At 46.5% G+C, this 24,812-nt stretch overlaps 1 protein-coding gene across 1 annotated transcript in view; it reads left to right on the top strand.

Annotated features, from left to right (window-relative positions):
• The window catches only part of LOC149862152 (tetraspanin-15-like), a 196,014-nt gene that overhangs the window by 107,542 nt on the left and 63,660 nt on the right, over positions 1-24,812 (top strand). The window contains exon 6 of the mRNA XM_090052857.1: positions 15,208-15,321. Within this exon, the coding sequence (XP_089908983.1) occupies positions 15,208-15,321 (114 nt within the window). The remainder of the gene's footprint in view (positions 1-15,207; positions 15,322-24,812) is intronic.

Raw genomic sequence — 24,812 nt, 5'->3', positions numbered from 1 at the left:
TTTTCAGTTAGGCTTATGTATATTAATATTGTAGAACCCTGAATTTTGATCATTACTTTTGTCCTTGGCATTTATAAGACTAAATAAAAGGTTCATTTTCCGTTAAAGAACTGCATTAAGGAATCACGTGAGGGGCAAGAATTCTTGTCGTTGATATCTTTTATTGGACCAACTGCATGGTTGGGATAGATATGGGCAAGTTTTTGGGCATCACAGTACCCTTCCATAGGTGTCTGGGAGAGAAACAAACATACAATGTAAGCTCAACACCTACCATTAGGGAATCACTTGATTGTTTTTAACAGTATGTAAATTTACATGTTGTAAATTATATTATCCCATCTAACTTTTATTTTGATGCATTTTATTGGTTGAGACCCTTGATATTAATTTCCCTCCCAGCAGATGTCAGGGTGATTGAAGTCCCCCATGAGAACCAGGGCTTGTGACCAGGAAACTTCTGCTACTTCTCTGAAGGCGGCCTCATATACCTCATCCTCCTGGTCTGGTGGTCGATAGCAGACATGTGCCATGGCATCACTCTTGTTGCTGTCACCTCTGACCTGAACCCAGAGACTTTTAACAGGGGTATCTCCAGTTTCATACTGGAGCTCTGAGCAATCATAGAGCTCTTTTACATCCAGCACCATTCCTCCTCCTCTTCTCCCCTTCCTGTCCTTCCTGAGCAGTTTGTACCCATCCATGACTGTGCTCCAGTCATGCGAGCTCCCACCACGTCTCTGTTATTCCAGTCACGTAATAGTGCCAGGACTGTGCGACAACTTCCAATTGCAAACAAGCCTGCTTTTTTCCCAGGCTCCATGCATTCATGTACCTGAGGTGACTAGCCTATTGCCCTACTTTCTCAGGAAAAATGAGGCCTCCCCTGTTGCCCTCTCCTGCTTCTGCTTCCTCCAGGTCCCCCTCTTCCCCATGTACCTCAGGGCTTTGTTCTCCATCCCTCTGCAAATCTAATTTAAGACATTATTAAGACATTGTATTGCCTTTCCTATACAGGCAGAAGGGTAGGGCAGACTTCAGACAGCTCAGATTCCTACAGTTACCTCTGTGCCTTTCTAATACAGCAACTTATTTGTATAATTTTGGGTGGGTGTTGCTTTTGAACAGCATCTTCCCAAGTAAGTTTATTTCTGTTAGATTTTGTCTCCCTTATTGCATGAAGCTAGTATTCCTGGTGATAGGCTGTGGGATCTCCATTCTGGAGTAGTATCAGAAATAATAATAATACTGTCTTCAGATTTTTCTTTCCCATAGCAAGTCAGATGAGATGTAATTAATAATTCCCATCTTCCTGTGTTTCTCCTGTTGCTTTTCATATCTTCTTTTCCTTTTTGATGCTTTCCTTTTAAAGGTATCTAGAGCTTAACAGTCAAAAGCTTGCCTCATTTGAGCAGGTTTTGAGCAGCTCTGGAAAATCAGGCCACTACCCCATCCTTGTATAAATTTCCCGTCTGAAAAATGACTCCTGCCCTAACTCATCACTCAGCTGTTGTGGGATAATTCATTCATGTCCTTGACAGCATCAAGGTGGCAGCTGCATTCATGAGTTCAAATAAGATCTGATCAATAAATCTGTTTTTTTAAAGCCTGCCCAGAAATCCTCAACGCCAGCATTGTTTTCCCTTGAAAATATGTAGGTGAGATCTGCAAAACTGCCAGAGGGATAAATGTCTGAAGGTCTTTTAAGGATTTGCCTTGGGGAAATGGTAGGTATGAAATAACTTTAATTTAAAGGACAACTGAGATTGGCCAGCAGACCTTTTTTCCAATCTTCTTTCCTATACAACTTGGAGCTGTGTTGAGAGTTTAAGCCTGAACCTCCACTTGAGTTCATTAAGAATGAAACCAAAGCATCTGCACAGCATGTATGCCACTGGGCAACTGGATGGTATGTACGGAGGTTCAACAAAAAGATTTTGTCCATCAAACAATATGTGGAGATGGAAATCGTATGGGCCTTAACAATTTACAGGACAAGCAAAGAATTATCCAGGAAAAGCGGGGTCTTTTTTGTATCCTATGGAGTGCTCGATGGCAGTTGAAGGATGTGGATATGAAGATTAATATTTGAAATACGTGTTCTGGCCCATGGATGAAAGGGATTCTTATGCGCCAAGTGCAATGCACTTTCCATGCCTTTGTCAGACTTAGGAATAGAACCCTTTGTCTAATGTTTTATTTCCTCCACTTGAATTGGAGTCCAGCCTTGGACAGTCCAGTGCTAATAAAAGGCTGTTGCTGTAGCATAGCCGAGCCTTAGCAGAGGTCTGTGCTCATTCTGAAGATCAAGCCCTGAATCTAAGACACATCTTCATTGTTCCAGTCAGGGGATGCAGGAAACTAGTACCTTAATCTGACTTGATTAGCTGCCTTTCTTGACCAGGTTTGACTTGGTTTTCTTCATTCCACCACTCCAAGAACAAAGCAAGCCCCAGTAAACCAAGGTGTCAACACTGCTCCGGCATTTTTCTGGGGCTCTTGGGTCTTTTCTCCCCATTCTTCATCATGCCTGCTGACCATGTGCTCTTGTTTTTTGGGTTCATTCTGTTGCATCTAGGAGAGCGTGACAACTCCATCTCTCAAAATCTTCACTTATGAAACTTCCAGTTCTATTCTTTATTCTCTTCTCCTCTACCTTGAGCTTGATCTCCTTTTATGATTTTACTACTTTACAGCAGTGCCATGTACTAGGTTGGGTTAGTGTGTCATTCTAGCTACCTTAAATTGCTGTCTGTAGCTGAAACTGTAGTATATGAATTAGGCCACTTTCTTATACTCAGTAAAGTATGCTTTCTGCTATTCCGTTAGGATTTTTTTTCCTGTTGATGAGCCCATGTATAGTTAAAGCTGAAAGAAGAAAAGGCCTTTAAGATTTTCTTTAATCATTTCCTAAAAACTGTTTTCTTGCAATGCAGCAGAGAGCCATCCAATGGATATCTTTCACTTCCCTCTACTGTTGCTTTTTTAGATGGGAGAGATCATTTTAGGTCAGTTAGAACTGGTGACCTGCCTACATGAAATACATACAGTAACTGTGTATTAATGCAATGCAAATATATATCTTGCCTGCCAGTAGCACCTCAAACTTTAGTCTATAGATGCCATGGTTCAGAGAGAGACTGGTTTCATGATATTAACATTTCTGCCTTGATAGGAGATAGAAAATTTCAGGTAGCATAATAGCATGTGCTCAAATTCCAGAACACTATTGCTGCATAGTTTGAAGGAGCATTTTAAAATCTGTATACAAAACTGGACCTTTTAAGGTGTACCCATAAGAGTTCCCTGCATTCCTGGCTACTCTGCCTTTCTCTTTCTCTCCTCAGCAACCTGCCTGCTTCCCTGGTGTCTTCTTTTTAAGACTCCACTCCAGGAGCATTTTAGGCAGCTTAGATTTCCAGACACTGCTTGGAAGGCCTATAGCATCTGCATTAGTCTTGACATCTAAGACCAGTTTATATGCATCTGTATACGTCTCTGAAAGGCCCCCTATTGAACCATTACTGTATATCTGGTGTCATCAAACAGAAAGATGGTTGCGTAAGAAATTCAAGATGCAGATAGCAGCTCAGGAGCTGTCCCTGGTCTGAACTCCAGGCACAGTAATCCTTGCATTTTTGGACTCCTGTATCAAAGGAGAAAAATTTATACGCAATGAAGAGAAACCAGAGCATGGCAGGGCACTGTTTGTGCCTGCCACTTTAAGGGCCTGAGCCAAGCAGCCAGCAGGTGCCTGATTATGGCAGCCATTTTAGATCCAGGGCTGCCTATATAAGCAGGGCATTTTGCTGCTGGTAGACCAGGCAACATTGCCTGGCTGTGACGCTTCATGGAACCCTCTGGAGGTAAGGGAGGAGCTGTAGGGGGTGCTCAAGAGGCTCCTGGTCCTGTGCATGACCTAAAACTGCACCCTGCCAGGAGTGGGTGGCCTGGTGGGGCTCTCAGTGGTGCAGGAGCCCCCAGGAAATGCCAGGCTAGTTACCACCCCAGTGCAAGACAAGTAGGGGTGCATTAACCCCAGCCCTCACCTTTGGGTGAGTTGGTAACACCCGAGTAAGGCAGGTATGGCTACGGCCACCTGAGCTCATGGGGATAAAAGCCCCATGGCCCCATGTGAGGGGGCAGAGATGAGTAGCCCCAAGAGAAGGGGGAGAAGAACCAGAGGGCCGAAGGCCCGGTATGTTTATATACACATAGTGTTGCCCCTGGAAGGGGCCAGAGTAAGCTTAGACCAGGTCGGGTAATTGGCTGGCCACTACCCTGGTGAGGGTCGCAGGAGAAGCCTAACAGATGGTACATCTGCCACTCAAGGAATGGACTAGCTAAGCCTATGGCCAAAGGGGGCCCGCTCCAAGAGGGAGCAAGGCAGCATAAGTTGGTGATGAATGAAAGAGACCCTGTGAGAGAGGGTGGGGTGTGTGAGGCTGGAGTGAGGCGGGTGGTATGAATCTGCATGTGACTGAGGCCTGACAGCATGGCCTAAGCTTGCTCCAGCTGTAGGCTGGCAGCACTGTAACATCTGAATGCCATCTGTGAGGCATAGGCTGCAGTGTAGGTAGGTACAGAGCTGCAGATAGCACCCCCTGGCATCAGGGCAGTAAATGGGCAGCCTCCCACCTAATTAAAATCATTAGGTAATTAATAACAAGGTGTGGCAGGTGAGTCGGGTGGGGGGCATGCCCAAAGGCAAGTGAGGAACCTAGCACTGTAGCTAGGTGGGGAGCCCCACCAAGTCACCCACTCCCAGCAGGGTGCAGTTTTAGGTCATGCCCAGGAGCCTCCTAAACCATACTCTACAGCTTCTCCCTTACCTCCAGGGGGTTCCTTGAAGCCTCACAGCCAGGCAGTGTTGTTGCCTGACCTACCAGCAGCAAAATGTTCTGCTTATATAGGCAGCCCAGAATCTAAAATGGCTGCCTTAATCAGGCACCTGCTGGCTGCTTGGCTCAGGCCCTTAAAGTGGCAGGCACAAGTAGTGCCCTGCCACACAGAGTATTCAGAGAATACCAGACTCTTGTATCACAAGGCAGTTCTGTCTTGGCTGTGAAGAATGCACCCATTCTTGTGTATTTTGACTGCATTCGCCAATCAGAATTTGGGAGAGTTGGCCTCCTTACATTCTTATAAAGGTTTTCTCTCATGGAATGTAATACGCCATTACAGTCTCTCTGCAGGATAGTCAGATTCTCTGATAAAATGCAAGAGTGGTGTAGGGGTGCTATGAATATTCTGTGATGCTTAAAAATCCTTGGATTTTGGAGTTTGTTCTTTAAGAGTTTGAAAAGGTTTTTTTTAAAACCCTAATCTATTTCTGTAGACTTCTGCTCGGTTTGGCTAGCATGTTCAAAAGGGATCTAGAAGCAAATGGAGACCTGCATCCCTTGAAAGTTTGAAGGGAATTGGCTACCCCATTCCTGTAGATCACCATGAAGAACTTGGCTGCCTCCTGACATGTTGAATTCTCAAGAAATGTTTTTGTTTCTTTTTTTCCAAAAAAGCTGCTTCCTTCTTTATGATAGTGATAGTTCATCTCTTGCAACTACCTGGGCATGCTGTGCAAGCTAGCAACTGATGCAGAACAAATCTATGGAGGGATACATTCATTGCATGTGTAAACTCTTAGGACATCACCACAGCTGGAGGATTACCTGAGAGACTCTCTGTGGGATCAGACAGTCCCATTACCTGCATCTTCAATGGAATAGGAGTACCTGATCCAAGACTTGTTCATTCTAAGCTTAAAAGTGGAACAGTTAGGGAAGGAGAAGGAATTTGCTATATCTTTAATGTCAGACTATGCCACAGCATTCAGTGGACATAGCAAAACATTCTTGACAAGCTTTTAAAACACTAAAGGCTTGCAATTTTACTTTTAATTTTATTAAAAGTCAACTGTAGTATATCACTCCGTGTTTATCCAGCCCCTTTCACCTTATAGTGCTTTACAAATAATGTGGTTAGCTTGTGTTCAAGGTCAGTATTGTTATGCTTGTTCCATTCACAGTGCAGAAATAAAGGCACAGAAAATAGAGTAACCATGCCATGGAGATCAGAATATTGCTAAATGATGAAACCTGATTCCATTACTTGAACCAAAATTGTTCTGCCTTAGTGGAAAATCAGGTGGGCATCACTGGGAGGAAAAAGTGCAAAGAATCAGTTCCTTTTTGCAGTAAATTATGTATTATGCAGCTTGGAATAATACCAACTTTTAATGATGTTGTCGAAGGGTGGTGTGTATTGTAAGTCATTCTTCTATTTTGAACTTTCTTGTTTTCTTTAATGGAGGAAATAATAAAATTGCTCTTTATACATTTTAAAGGCAATAAATAACACAAGTTATAATCCAAGGCGATTGGTTAGGTGTCAGTGAATCATCCTGATTAGTTTCCCTGACAACTATATAAAATAATGGCTGGAACTGTGATAGTATGGGCCTCATAATGACTTGTATACAACTCTTCAAATGGATTTCATCCCATGAATCAACAGCCTGATTCATTTTTGAAGGGTGAAAACTCTCTGCTAATGCCTCAAAGTTAAGAGTCAGCATGTGTAATTTTTGCCTTGAAACTCATATGTTATTCATTTTCTGACATTGCATTTTTGGAGCAAAAATACTGTTCAATCCAACACACTTCTAGTGAGTTATCTTAAAGCAATTTACAGTCATCTATTAAAATATTTTCTGTGCATACTTGCATCAGTTAGGGCAGTTTAATTGCATTTGAATCAAATGTGTCTAATGTGTGTAGGGGTGTATTTGGTAGCTGCATTGGTCTGAGACAAAAAAGAAATGCAAAAATCTAGAACTGTTGGTTCAGAAATGATACCTTTTATTAAACCAAATGAGAAATTGTAATATATGTGTATACACTTAAATATGCTTCTAACAGAAATCAACTAAGCCAAATCAAAACGTGTACACACATTTGCACTGGTTTATCTAAACTGGTGTGAAATAAAATGTTTAAGTTAACAGTGCATCTTATGGCTGTTGAATCATCCTGCACCTTCTAGTTCCCCTGAGAAGTAGATATTAATATACTTGTTGTTTTCAGAGGGCAAACAGAGGCTGAGAGAATGCTCTCTCTTCCCATATGGTCATGTAGTACATCTCTCAGGGACACGAACTGGAATCAAACCTTTGATTACTCCTTTAGGGCAGGAGTTTTCAGAAGTGTTTCAGTAATTCTGAAGCCCAGATTGGATTGAAAGTCTTAAGCCCCCCACCCCAAAGCCATTTCCTCCTCTCAATTAAGAATGCATTTTTTCTGAGAAAACAATTCATTAAACGAAATAGGACCATTCAAGCCAATAAACCACTACCTCAGAATATTATGTTTCACTTGCACAATGTTCCTCTTCCATTCCTTTGCTAAACCAAGGAAAATCAGGACTGAAGTCTACTGCTTGCTGAATCATTTTGCTTGTAAACACATACTTTCTTCACAAAAGATGAAAGGTTTCTTTCACCCACCTTGCTCATTAGTCCATGTTTCTTTTGAGCATGTGTTTCTGGCTTAATGAACACACATTAATAGCACATCTGGAACAGGGGATTGTAATGTCACCCTCTGATGTCTATGTACAGTACCTCATGTGCCTTCAGCAGGTATTGCTTTTGATAATAAGACCTTCAAGCCAGACTTCTGCTCGTTTCCTTCAAATTGCAGTGGGGAAGAGGACATGAAAACCATCGTTTAGCCTTTTCTCACATCTAAAAACCCAAATTCAAGTCTGTGGTGTTGTGTGAAAAGTAAGTGCAGGCATAAAAGTAACTGTGAATGTACCTGTAACTTCCAAAGGAAACGTCATCCTCCAAGGACACGATCAGGATTTTGGATAAGACCGTGAGTGCCTTGATTAAGGAATCCATGCCAAATGGTACAGAAAGGAAAATATACCTTGCATAAAGGTTCTTGGAGCCACCATGTTAGGCAAACATCAGGCAGAGAGGCTTGATTCCACAAAGCTTTTTTTGAGATTTTGCCAAATCCTTGATCCTATCACCTCTATTTTATGTGGCTGATCATTGGAACTTTGGTCTTCTCCATCCCTTGTTTTCAAACTCACTTGAACAGGGAAACACTGAACTGCCTCACTTTCAGCCCCTTCCATGATTTATTTGCATTAGGAAGTGCTGAGCATGATAGAGAGGAGATGGCCAGTAGTTGTTTGGTGTGCAGGATTCTCTCCAGCAGCAGGACAGGAAGGAGGGGAGTGGTTCAGAGGCAGAAAGTTTGGGAGAGGGCAAAGAAAGCTAAGAAGCATGGTCCAAAATCTCGTCCTAGTCCAGTTCAACATCCTTGGTGCTGCCTGTGCTCCAAAATGCAGGCCCCTCCAATAAACCCGAGGAAGGGTATTTGTACCAGAAAGCTTGCAAACCAGAATTTTTCCAACTCTTTGGGTTGGTCTAATAAAAGATATTGGATTTGCCCGAAGAACCTTGTCTGCCTATGTCCTTAGACCAACACGGCTACAACCTACACCCCTGACCCTGCCCGCAGGATTTTATGGGATGCCTGTAGAGCACACAGGATGCCCTGAAAGGCCCAGAGGAGTAAACACTGGAGAGCTTGAAGCATTATTTAGTATTGACTGGCTTCTTGTGGCCACCACAGTCACTTACCTGCAAGGGTGGGATTGGGTAGGTATCGGTTTGTACCTTTCTGGATCCAGCTGTAGCAGCAATAGGAAATCTCCACATGGCTAATTACAGGGAACTGAGCAGCAGGAGAATGCTGGATTAGTTTGGTTTGCAGACTTTCTCAAGAAGTTGTTTTAAACCCAAGCTAAAATTAAATCCGAGTTCTAAAATGTACGCGGCTGCCTCTGTTAGCAGGTAGATGTGTGCTTGCATTGCAGCTCCCTGAAGGCGGGGAATGCTTGGATTCCAGTGAGAGCATTGCACCTGTAATCACAACCTACGTGTGCTTCAGGAAAGGAAGGAGCGAGTAGCTCTTGAAAGGGAAGTGGGATTAATGTGAATCCAACTTAAATAATTACTTTTTTGTGCAAAAGGAAAACAAAGCACAAATTTGCAGGGTAAGAGAATGTGTTAGCAGCCTGCAAACACATTAGGAATAGGCAGAAGCTGTGGAGTGGGAGCAAGAGCAAGATGCTGTCACTTGCTTTTAAGAGCTGAGGTTTCTTTGCCCGCAAAGAGGAGTGTTGTTGCTTGCAGAGGGTACGTGTCCCCAGGTCTGAGCCGCAGTTGATCATTGTCGCTGACCTGCTGAAACCCCTCTGGGGAGGCTGCTGCTTGTCGAATGTTCCCACGTGCTAAGCATCTTAAAGATGCGGCTGCAGTTCCCTCAGCCTGTTCTCCTGGGAAATATACTGGGGATTGGTGCAAAAATCTGCTTGCCCATCATGTCTTATTTCTGATTTTTTTTCCTAAATAAACATAAATGCTTGCATCTCTCACAGTAAGCTGCTTGTAAACAATGCTGGGTTTGACGCACAATAACTTGCTCGGTTTGTGTTTGAAGCAGAGAACTTAATTCTAATCAAAACTCCAGTGCTGTTTCATTTCATTTCTCCATTTGGGCATCTGATTCTTAAAAATTCCTCTGAGAATTCCAGCCTGAATTGTCACAAGCTTCTCTTTGAGTCCAGGCAGCCTGATCATTATGAGTATGTAAGACCAGGTTACACGACCTCTCTGGCTCAGCAGCCCTGGAAATCTGGGCCAGTTTTTGGCCCTAGGACTATGAAACCAGAGAGGTGTGTTGTTTTGTCAGAGGCGGCTTGGTGGGGACTCTCAAATTAGCTAAAAGAGAACAGTTTCAGTGAGGGATTTAACACTAGTTTTCCACCAGGATTGTAGATCTGCTGCCACCTTATTACAGTTGTTGAGGGACCTGAGCTACAAGTTGAGGTGTTCGGGGTTGAGGCACGCTGGAAAAATGACTGAGCCTGAAACAACTCCTTTTGCTTTGGAGAATGAGGGATCTGGTGAGAACTTGAATCCAGACCTCCTGCTTGTTGTTACGTAATATTGTCTGTGGCACCACAAGACATGCACTTTTAGCCATTTCTTCTGTCATCAACATGTGCCTCTGTGTCACGTATTATGGATGGGAGTCTCCAGTGCGCACACCGGTTGTGTGGCAGACCATGTTCTTACATGTGCCTTAAAATTTCACAGTTAATTAGTTGTAAGGCGTAGTTTGGGTTTTCGTTTTCTCTCTTGTCATGGAGGTGAAAAATGTGAGGCAAACAGAACAGCAAATTGATGTTTCAGATGGCACGGGCTACTTAAATAGCTAATGCATCCTGTCCAGTGAAATTGCAGAATGTGAGGTTTTTATAAAAGTAAATGAGAGAAGCCTGACCTTCTGGGTTGACGCATTGTTCCTAAGTGTGGCAACATTTGGAACTGAGGATGTGACTTGGGCCCCATGTATAATCTTTTTGATTCAAATAGATGTTAGTGTGAATTGAGTCTGTATTCACAGTGCAACTTTTATGAGCATTTCAGATGTGTGAAATAGTAAACATGAAGGAAGGCAGAGGGCTTGATTTCCTCCTCTCACTGGCGTTATTGGGGTGAGAGACTGGGTCCCACTTAAATTATGTAGAGCTATGAATGGTTGTGCTTTATGGTAAGCTACCAGAGCAGATTCTCGACTAGAGTGATGCAATATCCTTTTAAGGGTGCTGCACAACATAATAATGTTAGGTGTGGAAATACTTTTGCAAGGTAAACCCAGAGATTTCGAACAGGCACCCGTACTGTCACAGACATTCTGAACTGCTGTAGGATTTCTGAGTTGGCTGGTGGGAGCACGGTGGGTTTCTGGCTTTTGCAGGTTTGGCTACTGCTCCTGGGCTACTCCTGGTGGTGTCAGAGAGCACTAACCAAGCTCACAAAGCCCATGGGTTACTACAAAATCACCAGAAATTGGACCAGTGTGCAGAAGTTATTTAATGCACTGTAGCTAGCTGAAGGGTGCAGACAGAAATGCAACTCCTGGGTCTAACTCATGGCAACTCATAGAAAGTGTCACGAGTTAGACTGATCCTTCCCAATCCAACAGACATTAGCTGTTGGATTGGGAGGGTGGAGGATTGGCTCCAATTTGGAGACAATCCAGAGAGAGAGGCTGTGTCTTCCCCCGGCTCCACCCCTGCCCTCCCAACTCCACTGCTGTCTCTGGATGGGAATGGCAGAAGGCAGGGGAGGGAGGTCTTCTGGGGTTTTCTCAACACCACTACAGGGGCAGGGGGGTAGATTGAAGCCCCCTGCAAAGTGAGGAGCTCCAATCCACTGGCCTTCCCCTTGCTCCAGCGGGGCTGAGAAAAGTCCAGAAGGGACCTCCCCCCCTGCCTTCTCCCCTGCCCATCCAGAGATAGCAGTTACAGCACGCTGTGCTGCAGCCGGATCAGACAGATATTAATTAAGTCACTCCACTTAACAGCAGCTTCATTTGAACCCTCATGCAATGAGGGTTAATTTTTCACAGGATCAGAGGGCTCTGCATCTGTGCTCTTCTGTTTGAGCGGTGCTTTAGAGTGATTTCAAGGGGTCAGTCACAAAACAAATGTCATTTCTGTCTGTGCCCAAAGTGCTGTAAAATACAGCACTTCAAATTTAATACCTCATTTAACAAGTGTTAATTTGAAGTGTTGCACCCATTGTTAAAGTGCTGTAAAGCCATGCACTTCTGTTAAGTCATGGCAATAAAGCACTTTAAATGGCAGAAAAAAAGCAACTTCTGTACACAGCCATTGTTTGTTTGAACAGTCTTTTAGGAAAATGTTGGTTAGGCAGGAGGGGAAAGGGATAATGTCTTGCTGTTTTGAGCTATGTTTTTAAGGATAGTTCAGGACTGCTGCTCTGACCCCTGTCCTCAGCAGCAAACAGAAACATCTTTAAAGGTAAAAAGATAAAGAAATGGGTTTGTTTCATAATCTTTTGGTTTGGTGCATAATAAGCGCAGCTTTGTTTGGCAGAGAACAGAAAATGAAGTTCGTGAAACTTCTTTATTGTGTGGGTTTTAAAAAATGAAGCCTCTTCTTTTGTAACGGTAACATTTGATCTCTAAATGAGTTTGACAGGGGAAGAGAAATTCCCATTAGAGAGCAGAGTCCGATTAGCATTTTGTGGAATGGCATTAGCCAGCCGGAGTGTCAGATAGAGCAGAGAAATGCATTCATTAAAGACAATAAAGCGAACATCTTCTGTGCGATCTTAAGGAAAAGGACAGATCTGTCACCTATAATTAAATCAACCTGAGTGAGAGATAAATGAGTCTGATCTTTCCAGGGCCATGATTGTTCTGTTTGTATGAGGAAATGAGGTGGGGGGGCTGGGGGGGAGTTCTCCTGGGAAGAGGGTGGGGATGAGGTGAATGGAGGTGCATATTGGGGACATGTTAGCGCTGTTCTGGCCTCTTCTGTAGCCATTCTGTCCTGGTGTAGTAAAGTTCAGAGCACCGGTCCCTTGGGAATCCCTGTGATACAGGGTCTGTGAAACAGCCTTTGCCTTGTCCCTTTGCAGCTTGCTGGAAAGTTGGTGGGAACACACTGTGAGGAGCCACTACTTTGAGCTGTTGTGATGTACCTTGAAGGGGGGCTGCACTTTCACCTGAAAAGCTTCAAGGTCTAGTATCCAGGGAGTGTGCAGGTGTTACAAGCTCTCCCCCCATTTCCCAGTCCCTGCACAGAGTTCAGCTGAGCTGAAATGAGACCTAAGGCAGTTTAATAATAAGCTTCTCTTACAACTCTGCACTCCAAGAAAGCCTCATTAACACTAGAAAATGAGTGAACGACCTGCTGAAAAAGACTCCACTCTGGGAAACAGCAGGTGAATTAACAAATGAATGTAAATGGACAAAGACTTTTATAGGGAAAACAGCAGTCAGGTGCTGTGTACGGTTCTTTCTAATGTTCTGTGTGAATTAGTAACAATTGTGCAGTCTCGGTAGTAGAAGAGCTTGGTACCATGCTGCCTTGTGGATTGCAAAATGTGTAGAGTGTACTGATCTCAGAGGCAGATCTAACACCAACTAATGCAGAGGCCCTGGAGGCAATGTTCTCAGGGAGCAGCCAAGAAGGCAAGATATCTGGATTAAGCAGGCCACAGTCATTCACAGCGTATCCAGGAACTGGGTGGTTGAGGATAAGCCGTGTCTCCTGGTCTCATTCATTCCTTATGATTTGTCCACTCCAATTAAGAATAAATGACTGGCTGAAGGACTGGGTCCATAGCACAGAAACTTGGCTTGCTGTGCACATCTCCTGTGCTGTTCGCAAAAGGGGCATCAATGCTGCTGTTTGTATCCCAGATGTGCTTCAAACAATGCTCCAATATTTGTTCTTTGCTATGTCGGCCTCCAGCTGCCTGATCTGCTGCTGTCTGCGGCTTATGGGCTAAATTGGCCAGAAGTTGATTACCAGCCTAAATAGCACTGCACATACCTTGGTGCTCATTTCTGCACTCTTTTCTTTTGGACAACGCTGTTCAGTTTTTGTTGCCAGCAGGATCTGGGAAAACAGGAGTCCATAGGACGAAACCCATTTCTAAAACTGGTCCTAGTCCCTACAAGGCAAGCTTTGCATGGCTCATGGAAGCTGATCAGTTGTTGCGGGAAAGAGAAGGTCTTTGTAATTTAGAAAGGAAGCACATTGATGAATGTGTGGCGAACCTGCTCTGGTGCTGCTCTTGGGATTCTCAGATGTGTCCCTTTAACCAGCACTAAATTCCTTCTCATTGCCTGTGTCACAATAATTTGTTTTTAGAATTAATTTATTTTTTAAAAGCAATGTGAACAAAATGGCTCATAATCATATTGCGAGCTTTGTTTCACTTAATTATCCTGCACAATCTCACTTCCAAGCCCCAGGCAGGGACAATGGGTCACTAGCACTTGATTTCCTTTATTGGAGGAAAGGTCTCCCTTCTACCATGCATGCTCATCTTCACTTGCGATATGACAGGTTGCGTGGATCTGTGCAGAAAATTATATCTGCATTGGCATACTCCTGTGCCTGGCCACAGGCCTCTCAAAAGTAGCAGTGAGAAAATGGTAGTGTAAACACTAGTTGCTGGCCTGTGGTAGACCCTCTAAATGCTAGAACTGGTCTTGTTACCCATGGCAGCTGGATTACAGTAGCACATGCTATAATCATACCTCCATTCTGCGGTGTGGATCTACTCTCAAAGGGTTCTTTTCTATGGCCTATGGGATTTACCAGGATAGCAATTCTGATTATTGGGGGGATGGCCCCTGACCCTTTCAGTTTCAAATGGTCAAAGATAGGATTGCCCTTTTGTTTACAAAAAGAAAAGAAAAAAAGAAGTGAGCAGGACTTATTTGGCAAATCTCAGTGCCTGTGCAGTGCCTGGGAGCCTGTTGCAAGTAATCTCTAAATAGGAGCTAGGGTACCGCCAGCTAGTTTTTGACAGTTGTGTGCTGAGGTTTACCAAAAAGCACATTTGCTCCTGTAGCGTGCAGAAACAGGTAGGAAAACCCACAAGTGCAGGTACTTTTAAAGTCTCTGTTCTGCCCTGAACAAGCTGCAAGTTTCTGATTGTTCATAACAAAGTGACGACTCCTCCTGTTGATTTGTGTTTTATGGCTCTTACGTCTATTCCATAAATGAGCTGTTGAAATCCAGGACCTACCCATCAGGATTAGATGTGTGTGTGTGTGCGCGTGTGTGTGTGTGTGCGCGCGCGCGCGCGCGCAGGGGTTGAAAATGTGTATCATTAGAGAAGTTACTCACCGCCCTATTGTTCTGTGTTAGTTCTCCAGGCATGTCAACACTGCCTTGAATCTACCACATACTACCACATCCCCAGGGCAGGCCATCCAGAAAGTTGCTTTGGTTTACAAAAGCAAATGCTACATTTAATTTTCAGACCAAATGAACAACTAACAACCTGCCATCCTTTGAAATTTTGTGCTGCCCAAACCAAGAAAAAAAAAAGCTGCACCTGATTCCTACAGTGTTGTCAGCAGTCCACAGTTGCTTTGTTCAAGCCATGACTTGGGGAGATCCATGTACAATGATGTTAAGCAAGGCTGTGCTACTTGGTCTGAGAGCTAAGGAGAACCACAGTGTTTATTTGTGTCCGGGAGCCTTAGCCCTTTTTTGGGTTCATTTTGCAAAATTCCTGCGTATACCATAAATACACGTGTTTGTCACTTGATAATTCTCTCTTTGCTTCTACAGTTCTCCTGCTGTGGAGGCGATGAATACAGAGACTGGAACGTCAATCAGTACCATTCGTGCAACAACAGTGGGCCTCTGGCGTGTGGGGTTCCATACACTTGCTGCATCAGAAAGGTAAAGGTGCGAAAGGCAAAATGATTAATATGAGAAATTAGAGTATTGTACAAAACAGTCACATAACTTGCTAGGAGCATGTAGCACCTGCTTCCTCTGTCCCTTCTCACAGTCTGGTTGATACTACAGAACAACCTTCTGCACTGCATCTCCTACCCTCTGAAGGACCCTGCTGATATCTATTCATCTGTCATGTTTTGCAAGAAAACCTTTGAGATTTGGAAGCTTTTTGTTCCACATTGTAACTTTAAGTGACTTCTGGAATGGATTTATGAAACAAAAGAGTGTGCGAGGGAGATGTGCACACATACACAGTTTCAAGTACCTACTCTGCATGATTCAAAGCAGAGTCTTTTATCCCAGATCACTCCAAGTGAAGCAGAACAAACACTTGAACCTGGCTCTTCCATATCCCAAAGTAATATTTTAACCCCAGGTTATCGAGTGTTGCCTGCATACATGCTATAATGCTCGCTTCCCAACACCTCAACAAAGGCATTTTTCTGTGTTCCAAGCAGATCAGTTTGCCATATGATAGCTAGGGTGGGGAGAGGGAATCAGACGGGGTTTATGTCCCCTTTTCTGTTTTATGAAGCACGCATGTGACCTAAGCTGCTACCTGCCCTCTCAAAATGGTGTCAGTTTGCTGTCCATGTTGGTATTGTTTCTCTTCATTCTTGTGGGTTTATGGGTAAGACTGGAGAATGGGTAGCATTACAACACCAGCAGAACCTACTTAAATAAGAAGAGAAGTAATTTTTAGCTCAGACTGCTGAAAACTAGTTTTTGTTCAGCATTGGACCCCTCCTGCTATTTCAGCAGAAGGTTAAAACAGGGAAAATTACTCTAGACCTGAGCCAAAATCTGGGGATAGCAGACTGAATGTTTCTAGGATGTGAAAAAAAGGCTGAAAAAAGAGAACCTTTCAGACCCTTTTATAACAGATTAAACATGGTAGGCCATGCCTGTTTGCCCTTTCACAGGCTAAGGCATCGTGTCAAAGAGAAGACTGGGATGGCAGGGCGGTAGGGGGAGGATTTCTGTGGTACTGACAATAATAGGTGGGTCATGGTGGCTGGAGGAGTTGTAGTGGTAGTAATTTTTAAAGGTAGCTATCAGAGCTGCCTAAATTGAAGTCCCAAGGAGCTATTCTAGGCAGCAATAAGAGCAGGAAACTTTCAACTGCAATGCTGCAATCAGTGCTATGGCAGTGACTATACCCCCAGGAGGCTGATGCGTCTCCGCCGTTCCCTTATGTTGATCTTGATTCCAGGCCCAATATGTCCTGGTGAACACAACCTAATGTTGTGCATCAGCTGCTGAGATGATGTGTGTATGTGGAGCTGCATGTGCAAGTGTTTTGTGTCACTTAGTATTACACGTCTGCTGAGCTTCTCTCAAACAGCCTGATGTAACCCTGCCCAGGCTGCAGCTGGCTAGGAAGCTCTTGCCATTCTCTCTAGTGCCTCTTTTGCAAGGATCCCTTAAGTGCTGTACAAAAATCAACCCTACACTGGTAATGAGACTTGTCTCCATTGAGTAGAAGGGGAAATGGATGTGCTATTGCTTGAGTGGCAATTAGTCTGAATTTTGACTGCCAAGCATCTCTCTGACCACCGTTGTCTGCTCCATCTCTCTCCTGGGAGTTCTCTCCTGGTCTCCTCCACACTCAGGGTTGCCCCACACAAGTGGTACAGATGGCCTGAACGTGCCATGACTTTGTGTCATCTTTGTACAGTGTAAGCTTGCCATGTATGTGCCAGCCACTACCCAACTCAGGATCTCTACAAGGCCCAAGTGCCACCTGGAGGGACTGATTAAGCCAAGAAAGAAACGGAGGTAGGGAATGATGCGCTAAAAATACTGGTGTGTTTAAATATTCAAACTTCCCTAACAAATCAATGAAACGCTAGACATCTAGTGCCTCGGGTATTACAATTCAAGCTTGACCAAGGAAAGCTTGTACCTGGGATGAGCTCACACATTGCTCCTAAGCAGTTAATGTTCCCAGGCCTTTTTTGGCTGCGTTGTTTACTGTAGCATCTACTGAAGTTCTAGGAGCATAGGCACATACGTTACATATAGAATAAGGCACAAGGAGTCTTATGCATTTAAGGAGACACCACATCAGGCTAGTGAGGAAGTCTTCTATAATATCCAAGAGAGCACTGACCATGCTAAGAGTCCTTAAAAGAGGCACTCAGTAATGTCATTAGTCTTTACTTGAAAATCAGTGAAGCCTATATTAATTGGAGGTCTGCAGTCCCTTATCCTTGGGAGTTTACTCTCCATTTGCGAAGGACCAGGTTGGAGCTCTCATTAAGTCCACTCTTCTCTTTGTGTAAATCCTACCAGACTGGTGTATCCCAGTGAGGTTGTCATTCTGAAACAATTCACACTTCCTCCATACAGTTTTATTCCCAAATCCATTTGGTAACAGCTCCTTTGAGTTGCACATTATAGCAGGGAACTTACTGTGTTAACCTGTTGTGCAGTGTTGCCATGTGCAGCTGAACAGCTGCCGCAGGCCACCCCAGAGGGGGCTGCATTTCTGTAGTGAGTGAAGCATTTCCTGTGTGGTACTTGCATGGCGCATGACTTTAACTTGGTGATAAACTGGTATGAACATGAGAGTTACTCAAAATATAACTACTATTGAGGATACATATGTAGTTCTGTTTAAATACATAGCGTTACAGTGATTATACCTCAGCCCTTCGTAAACTACCGCATGTATGCATAAAGGAATTGTAAATTGAAAGGAACAGCTAACTCTAATGAAGTCCCTTTTCACTGAGAATATGCTAAGTGCTATGAAATTGCTTGAGTGTCAATCTTTTTTAGCAAAATAGCCTTTCTAGTGACTAAAATACTAACACATGAATACCAGGGACTGTGCTAAAATGCACTTAGAGACAGAAATAGACTACAGCCTGTATAATGAGATTAGTAATATCAGTTAGCCTCCTAGTAGGTTCATCTGATAGGAAACATGAAAGGAGAAAGGGAATACTAGAAGAAGAAGGATCTAAATGCTACCAGCTAGAAGTTGTATCATCTGGATTCTCTTCACATTGTTCTCTGCCTTCCAATGTACTAAAAGTTATATATAAGGAAAACTTTTCTTACTAAGAGAGTAGTAAACTTTTCTTACTGGCACAAATTGCCCAGAGAGGTGGTGGAATCTCCATACTTGGAGGTTTTTAAGACCTGGCTGGACAAAGACTTGGCTGGGATGATCTAGTTGGGGATGGTCCTGCTTTGAGCAGGGGGTTGGACTAGATGACCTCTTTCCAACCCTCATTTTCCTATGAATTCCTATGAAAAGTATCTACGGTCCCCTTAGGGATGCTTAGCACTTCCAAAAGTCAGTGTGTGACCTGGAGCATGTAGGGAGGGATTTTCAGAAAGTGGTAAGTACCCCAGGGATACAAGTTTCCAAAAGTCAGGGGTATTTTTGGTAGGCCCTTTAATCACTTTTATCATTTCTAAAATAGGTAATGGTAGGTGCAAAACGTGGGGGTTGAGGAAGACTGTGAGAGTCAAGATGCATAATATTCGATGACCGTATGATGAAAAAAAATAGAAACATGAATTTAGTTCCCTCTTAGGCTGTGGTTATACGGGAACTTAAGCAGCTTTTGATAACAAGATGGCTCATATGTTTAATTTAAAGCAGCCTTGCTCAAGGCAAGCCAAGGACTGGGAGGTTCCAGAGCTTGGAATGGAAGTAATTAGCAAAGAGAGGATCAGAGAGGAAAGTAGGGCTGGAAGAGACCCATGCCAGGCATCTAGTCTGGCACCCTGCTCAAGGCAGGCTCATCCCTGATTGAACCATCCCAGCAAGTGTCTGTCTAACCTGCTCTTGAAAACTTCCAGGGATGAAGATTTTGCATTTTCTCTAAGTCATCATTTGCAGTGCTTAACTGCCCTCATAGAAAGTCCTTCCTAATCTCCAGCCTATATTTCGCCTGCTGCAGTGTGATGAAGGAAGGCAGGACTGGTACAGCAGGGAGTGACATGAGTCAGAGTTGAGATGCAGAGTTGAGCGGTATGTGGGAACCCCAGAGTCCAAAAGTTTACAGGGCTTCATATTAGCACTATGGTGAGCTGGTAGAGGTAGGCAAGTGAGGGATTTACATTATTTCTCTCTACCACCTGTAGCTCCTGTGTGAGCTGCTTAGTCACCTCTTTTCACAAGCGGTGGCATCATTCATAATTAAGATCTTTATTTTAAAGGAATGCTTTCTCCATTTTCTAAACAACCCCTAAATATTGTGCATGCATGGTTCAATTGTTAGAAGGGCTTAACGGCTTCTCTTGTTGTGCATGTTTCTTTACCCAGGAGGCTTCCTATGCTTGTTAATTCATAAAGATTGTCTTTGTTCTGCTTCTTAGATTTCCACCCTTTCCCCTTCCATCCCATGCCTGACATATTTGTTCTCTGAAATTAAAGGAGTTCTGAGAGTGAGTTTTTGCAACAGCCCTAACATTGATAGCTCTCTCCCTTCCTTGTTTATTCTTGTCCAAAAGTGACCCACTTGAAATTGCTGCTGCCCTCCCTGGGTTGGCATGTGAGTACGAGAAGTCATGTCAAAGGTGAGCTCTAATTCTGGGTCTCCAGCTAGACACCTAAGCCTGTCTTTTTTTATAGTTACTCAATACCAGCAGTTCTTACTCACTTCATTATGAAGTTAGGGGTACACAATGGTTTTGAAAATCAGGCCTGAAATATTGAGCTGCGTTTCCAGAACTGCAAAATCTTGTTGTCTGAGTGGCTTACCTAGCAATTCCTATACAAGTGATGATGGAGTGTATACACCAGCCACTTTCTTTCATGGCCAGAACCTTGTAAGTGAAAGAGAAATGGGGATAAATTATTTTTAGTGGTTTGAGTTACCAGGTAATAACTGAAGTATTCTCGTCGCCCAGACAAATCTTAGTAAGACTCCACATGCTATGTGGTAGGGCAGGACAAGAGCATTAGATTACTGTGATATATAGAAATAGACTGCCTGAAGCCTTTTCCCTCATATTAACTTTGATTAAAAGTGGTGTTTGACTGATCAGAAGTGCTTGCAGGAAAAAATCCTTCTCAACAAACTGTAACATCTTACAGATCTGGAGTTTTTTATAAAATGGTGGCTTTAAATATATATATTCTTCAATGGGGAATTTAGAAAAATGGTAGGATTTTCTGTATTTTCTTCAGCTGAAAATTCTTCGTTTTTCAGTTTGCTGTCTATATATAGCAGGTTGATCCTCTCATTTGTAAGTGATTGGTCTGAATCCAGGCAGGACTCTGGGTAGCTGTTTGATCTGCATGAGAGAAACATCAAGGCCAGCCTTTACCTTATCACTACTATCTTGCCAGTGTCACAAGATGCTACATTTGGCTGAGACTGTTTCCTTGCTCAAGTTAGTATTCATGATGGGTCACGTAAGAACTGGGCCATTCCCAAACCAAAATAAAACCAATGCGATGAACCTGATTATAAATTCTCTCCGGCAGCAGCTTGCACTATATAATCAGCCCAGAGCACTTGGTTCTGCCCATCATATTTTCAGAAAAATAAAAGTATTTCCAGCACGGAATCCAATTTGAGCAAGTGTTGATCAAACACGAGATGCTCTAGTCTGCTGACTTTTTGACTCAACAAGCCTGGGCATGGATTGACTCTAAGTGGGATGGGGAAAGTAGCTTCTACTGTAGTTGAGCCAGTGCTGTGAGGATGAGGAAATTCATTTCAGTGGAGGGACTTGCCAAATGTTTCAGAAATAATTTGAATAATCAGTGAACCAGAGTGCTTGCTGCTTCACACCTTCTCCAGATAAGACGGCATATGGCACCACTGCTGCTAGTCATAATTGGGATTTGGCCTCATGCTTCGCTACCAGCAGCACTTAAAAGAAAAAAAGGTGTGGAAGATGGTCTTGTGGGAGAGTCTCGTTGCTTTTTAAGTGAATATGCTGGCATGTTGGGTGTGAGGGGGCCAGGACCCCGCGGGGCCCGGCCCGAGGGAAGAACCCTGGAAATCCGCCCCGTTTCCGGTCCAGGACCCGGAAACCCGGCGGGGAACTTAATGTGTGCCGGAACCTGAACCGCGCCGGTGCGGGACCGGCGCGGGAAGATAAAAAGGAGACGCTTACCCGCAGAGAAGGACGGAGGCTCCACCCGGAGCCCACTCCAGGAGCGGCGGAGTCACGTGCGGCGAGGCCGGGAGACACGCGGCGGGAGCCGGCGGCAGCGGAGCCAGGAGCCGCGGACCCGCGGACGGTGAGTCAGGGAGCGGCGGAGCCGGGAGCCTCGCGGCGGGGGCCGGCGGCAGCGCGGCCGATACCGGCGGAGCCGGGAGCATCGCGGCGGGGGCCGGCAGCGGAGCAGCCGGCGGAGGCGGAGTCGGGAGCCCCGCAGCAGAGGCCGACCGCAGAGCAGCCGGCGGAGACGGAGCCGAGAGCCGCGCGACAAGAGGCAGCGGCGGCGTCCCGGAGGGCGGCGAAGCCCCACACGACCCTAGAGGGACCAGTGGCGCAGGAAACTGCGGAGACAGCAACGGCAGGAGGCCGCGAGGACCGGAAGGTAACGCGGACCCCGGGGGCAACCGGGAAGGGGGCCACCGACGGGGGAACCCTTCTGCAGAGACTTCGGGACACGTGGTCGCGCAGGACGACCCGTGGGCGGGGAAGGCCGGCCGTGGAAACCCCGCTTGGCGGGACACATACGTACGGGGGTTGGGATAACCCCAGACCTTAGGAGCCAGCGGCGCCAGGGGGACTAGGTGCCGCGGGAACACCGGTGAGGGCCCGGCCGGGGAAGGCCCCCCCCCCCTTTCCCACCGGACTGGGACTCTACCAAGGGAGCCCCTCACGGAGGCTCAACCCGGAGGACCGGGCAAGGGTGTAGGGGAGGAGGAGCCCTCAGGACCCCTGGACTTTGGAGGTACCGTACCCCACGTGGAACACCAGCTTCCCGGCACGGGTGAACCCCATATTTTCCATCAAGTCGTGGCAGGCGAGAGCGGCGAAGCGGGACGGTCCACTGAGTACCCCTCCTCTCCAGGGGACATCCGGGGTTCGGGGTCCCACAGCACGTGGTACACCCCAACCCTTACAACTGGTGCATTGGCTGGGAACCGAACCCGGCCTAGCTCGGAAAGCACTACCATATCATGGAGCTCCCTACGAGCACGGACGTGACGCAGCAGACGCTGCATCTGGTGGCCCAGCTGCTGCAGCAGCATCAGCAGACGGCTTTAAGACAAGTGAGTGTGCAGGAGCATTGGCTCCAACAGCAGCAGGCGCGGGCTGGCCCGTATAGCGGGGATATGAACATGCCCCGCATGAATCGGGAGGACGATGCCGAAGCATTCATCGAAACCTTCGAGAGAGCGGCTCTCGCCGCAGGCATAGATCGGACAAAATGGGCCAGTAGGCTCGGGGTCCTGCTAACCGGTCCAGCCCAGGCAGCCTACCGAGCCCTGACCCGCGCCGAAGCCAGCGACTACGAGCGGGTAAAGGCGGAGATCCTACAACGCCTTGACATCACCCCGGAAAAGCACCGGCAGGCGTTCCGAGGAAACAAGATTAAGGACCAAAAGAGCCCCAAGGTGTTGTGGCACAGCCTTAAGGACGAAATGATGAAGTGGCTGCGGCCGGCGGAATCCACGAAAGAGGAAATATGTGATCAAGTTCTGCTGGAGCAGTTCCTGACGGATCTGGAAGATGACACCCAACAGTGGGTGAGGTGTCACGGCCCCACGACCTCCCTGCAAGCACTCCAGCTGGCGGAGCAGTATACATCAGCCCAGGTGGGTCGGCGCTCGGGACGGGGAAAGCCGCGGGCTGAAGACGTTCCCCGAAAGGCCCGGGGAGGTAAGGCGGAGAAGGCCCCAGGGAACTCCGGGGTTAGTTGTTTCCGCTGCGGCGGCAGGGGGCACTTTGCCCGGTCCTGCCCGACCGAAGTTGAGTACCCCCCCGAAAAAGGAGCCCCGCGCCCCAGAGGCAACAGTGGAGCAGGGGAGGATACTCGGGGGGAACCCATGGACTGTGGGGTCGGCGGCAGGGAAGACCATTATCCCAGGCCCCTGCCGCGAATAAAGGCCTGGGTGGGGCAGCGACCGCTCATGGCCGTGATCGATACCGGATGCGCGCAGACCCTAGTCAGGCCATCACTGGTGGAATGGAGACGCGCCCCGCGTTGCGCAGGAATCCACCTAGTCTGCCTGCACAATCAGAGGACACACTTCGAGCGACGGATATTAGAGGTCCGGCTGCATGGAGTTTCGAGACGCCTGCCCATGGGGTTGAAAGAAGATATTTTGCACCCCATGATCGTGGGACGGGACTGGCCAGAAATATACGAGGTGCTGGCCGCTCTCCAACCTCGAAAGGAACCCCCGCAGGGCCTAGCCCGGGAGGAACCTGAGCCACCTTGGCCGGGCGAGCTGGAGGGCCTGGCGAGCAGTGACCAGTTCCGGGAGGCGCAGGAGGAGGACGCGGAGCTGAGACCCTTCCATGAGGAGGCGCTTCAACGGGAACGGCAATCGGTAAGCCCCACGGCAGGTCGCGGGCAGGGCCCCCGGGTCGAGTTAAGACAGGGCCTCCTTTATCGGATGAAGCCCGACCCCCGGACAGGGCGGGAGGGACGCCAACTTTTAATCCCCTGCGGCTACCGCACGCCCTTGTTACAACTAGCCCATGGGAACCCCATGGGAGGCCATTTGGGGAAAAGGAAAACAGAGGCCAAGCTGACCCGCTGGTGCTTCTGGCCCCACCTATACGAGGACGTGGAGAGGTTCTGTAAAGAATGTCGTTCTTGCCAGTTAGTAAGCACTCACAAACCCCCGCGTGCCCCCCTTCAAGTGATGCCCGTTATACGGGAGCCATTCACTAGGGTGGCACTCGACGTGGTGGGGCCTCTACCACGGAGCACCGCTGGGCACCGATTCTTACTGGTGCTCATTGATTACGCCACCTGGTACCCGGAGGCGATTCCCTTACGGACAGTGACGGGCTCTAAGGTGGCCGAGGAGCTTATGAAGTGGGTTGCCGGCTTCGGGATCCCGCGAGAAATTGTGACTGACCAGGGGAAGAACTTTATGTCGGCCGTAATGGCGGCCATGTGCGAGGTGCTCCACGTTACGCACCTAAAAACGTCAATTTATCACCCCCAAACGAATGGCTTGGTCGAACGTTTCAACGCGACACTAAAGGGGATGCTCCGGCGCTGCACACAGGAAAATCCAGCCAGGTGGGATCTGCTGGTACCGCCCTTGCTGTTTGCAGTGCGGGATGCCCCGCAGGCCTCCACAGGCTACTCCCCTTTCAGCTTGGTCTTTGGGCACCAGCCCCGAAGCTTGCTGGACGTCCTAAGGGAGAGCTGGGAAAGCGGCGCACGAGGGGGGCGCCAGGTGGCGGAATACGCGCAAGAGCTGCAAGACCGACTCCACCAGGCCCAGAGGGCGGCTCACGGTAACCTCGAACAGGCCCAG

This window comes from Crocodylus siamensis, chromosome 6, assembly GCF_052110815.1.
Source record: "Crocodylus siamensis isolate JL-2025a chromosome 6, ASM5211081v1, whole genome shotgun sequence".
NCBI lineage: Eukaryota > Metazoa > Chordata > Crocodylia > Crocodylidae > Crocodylus > Crocodylus siamensis.
The sequence above is the reverse complement of the archived record's forward strand: the minus strand, read 5'-3'. Positions and strand labels throughout refer to the sequence as shown.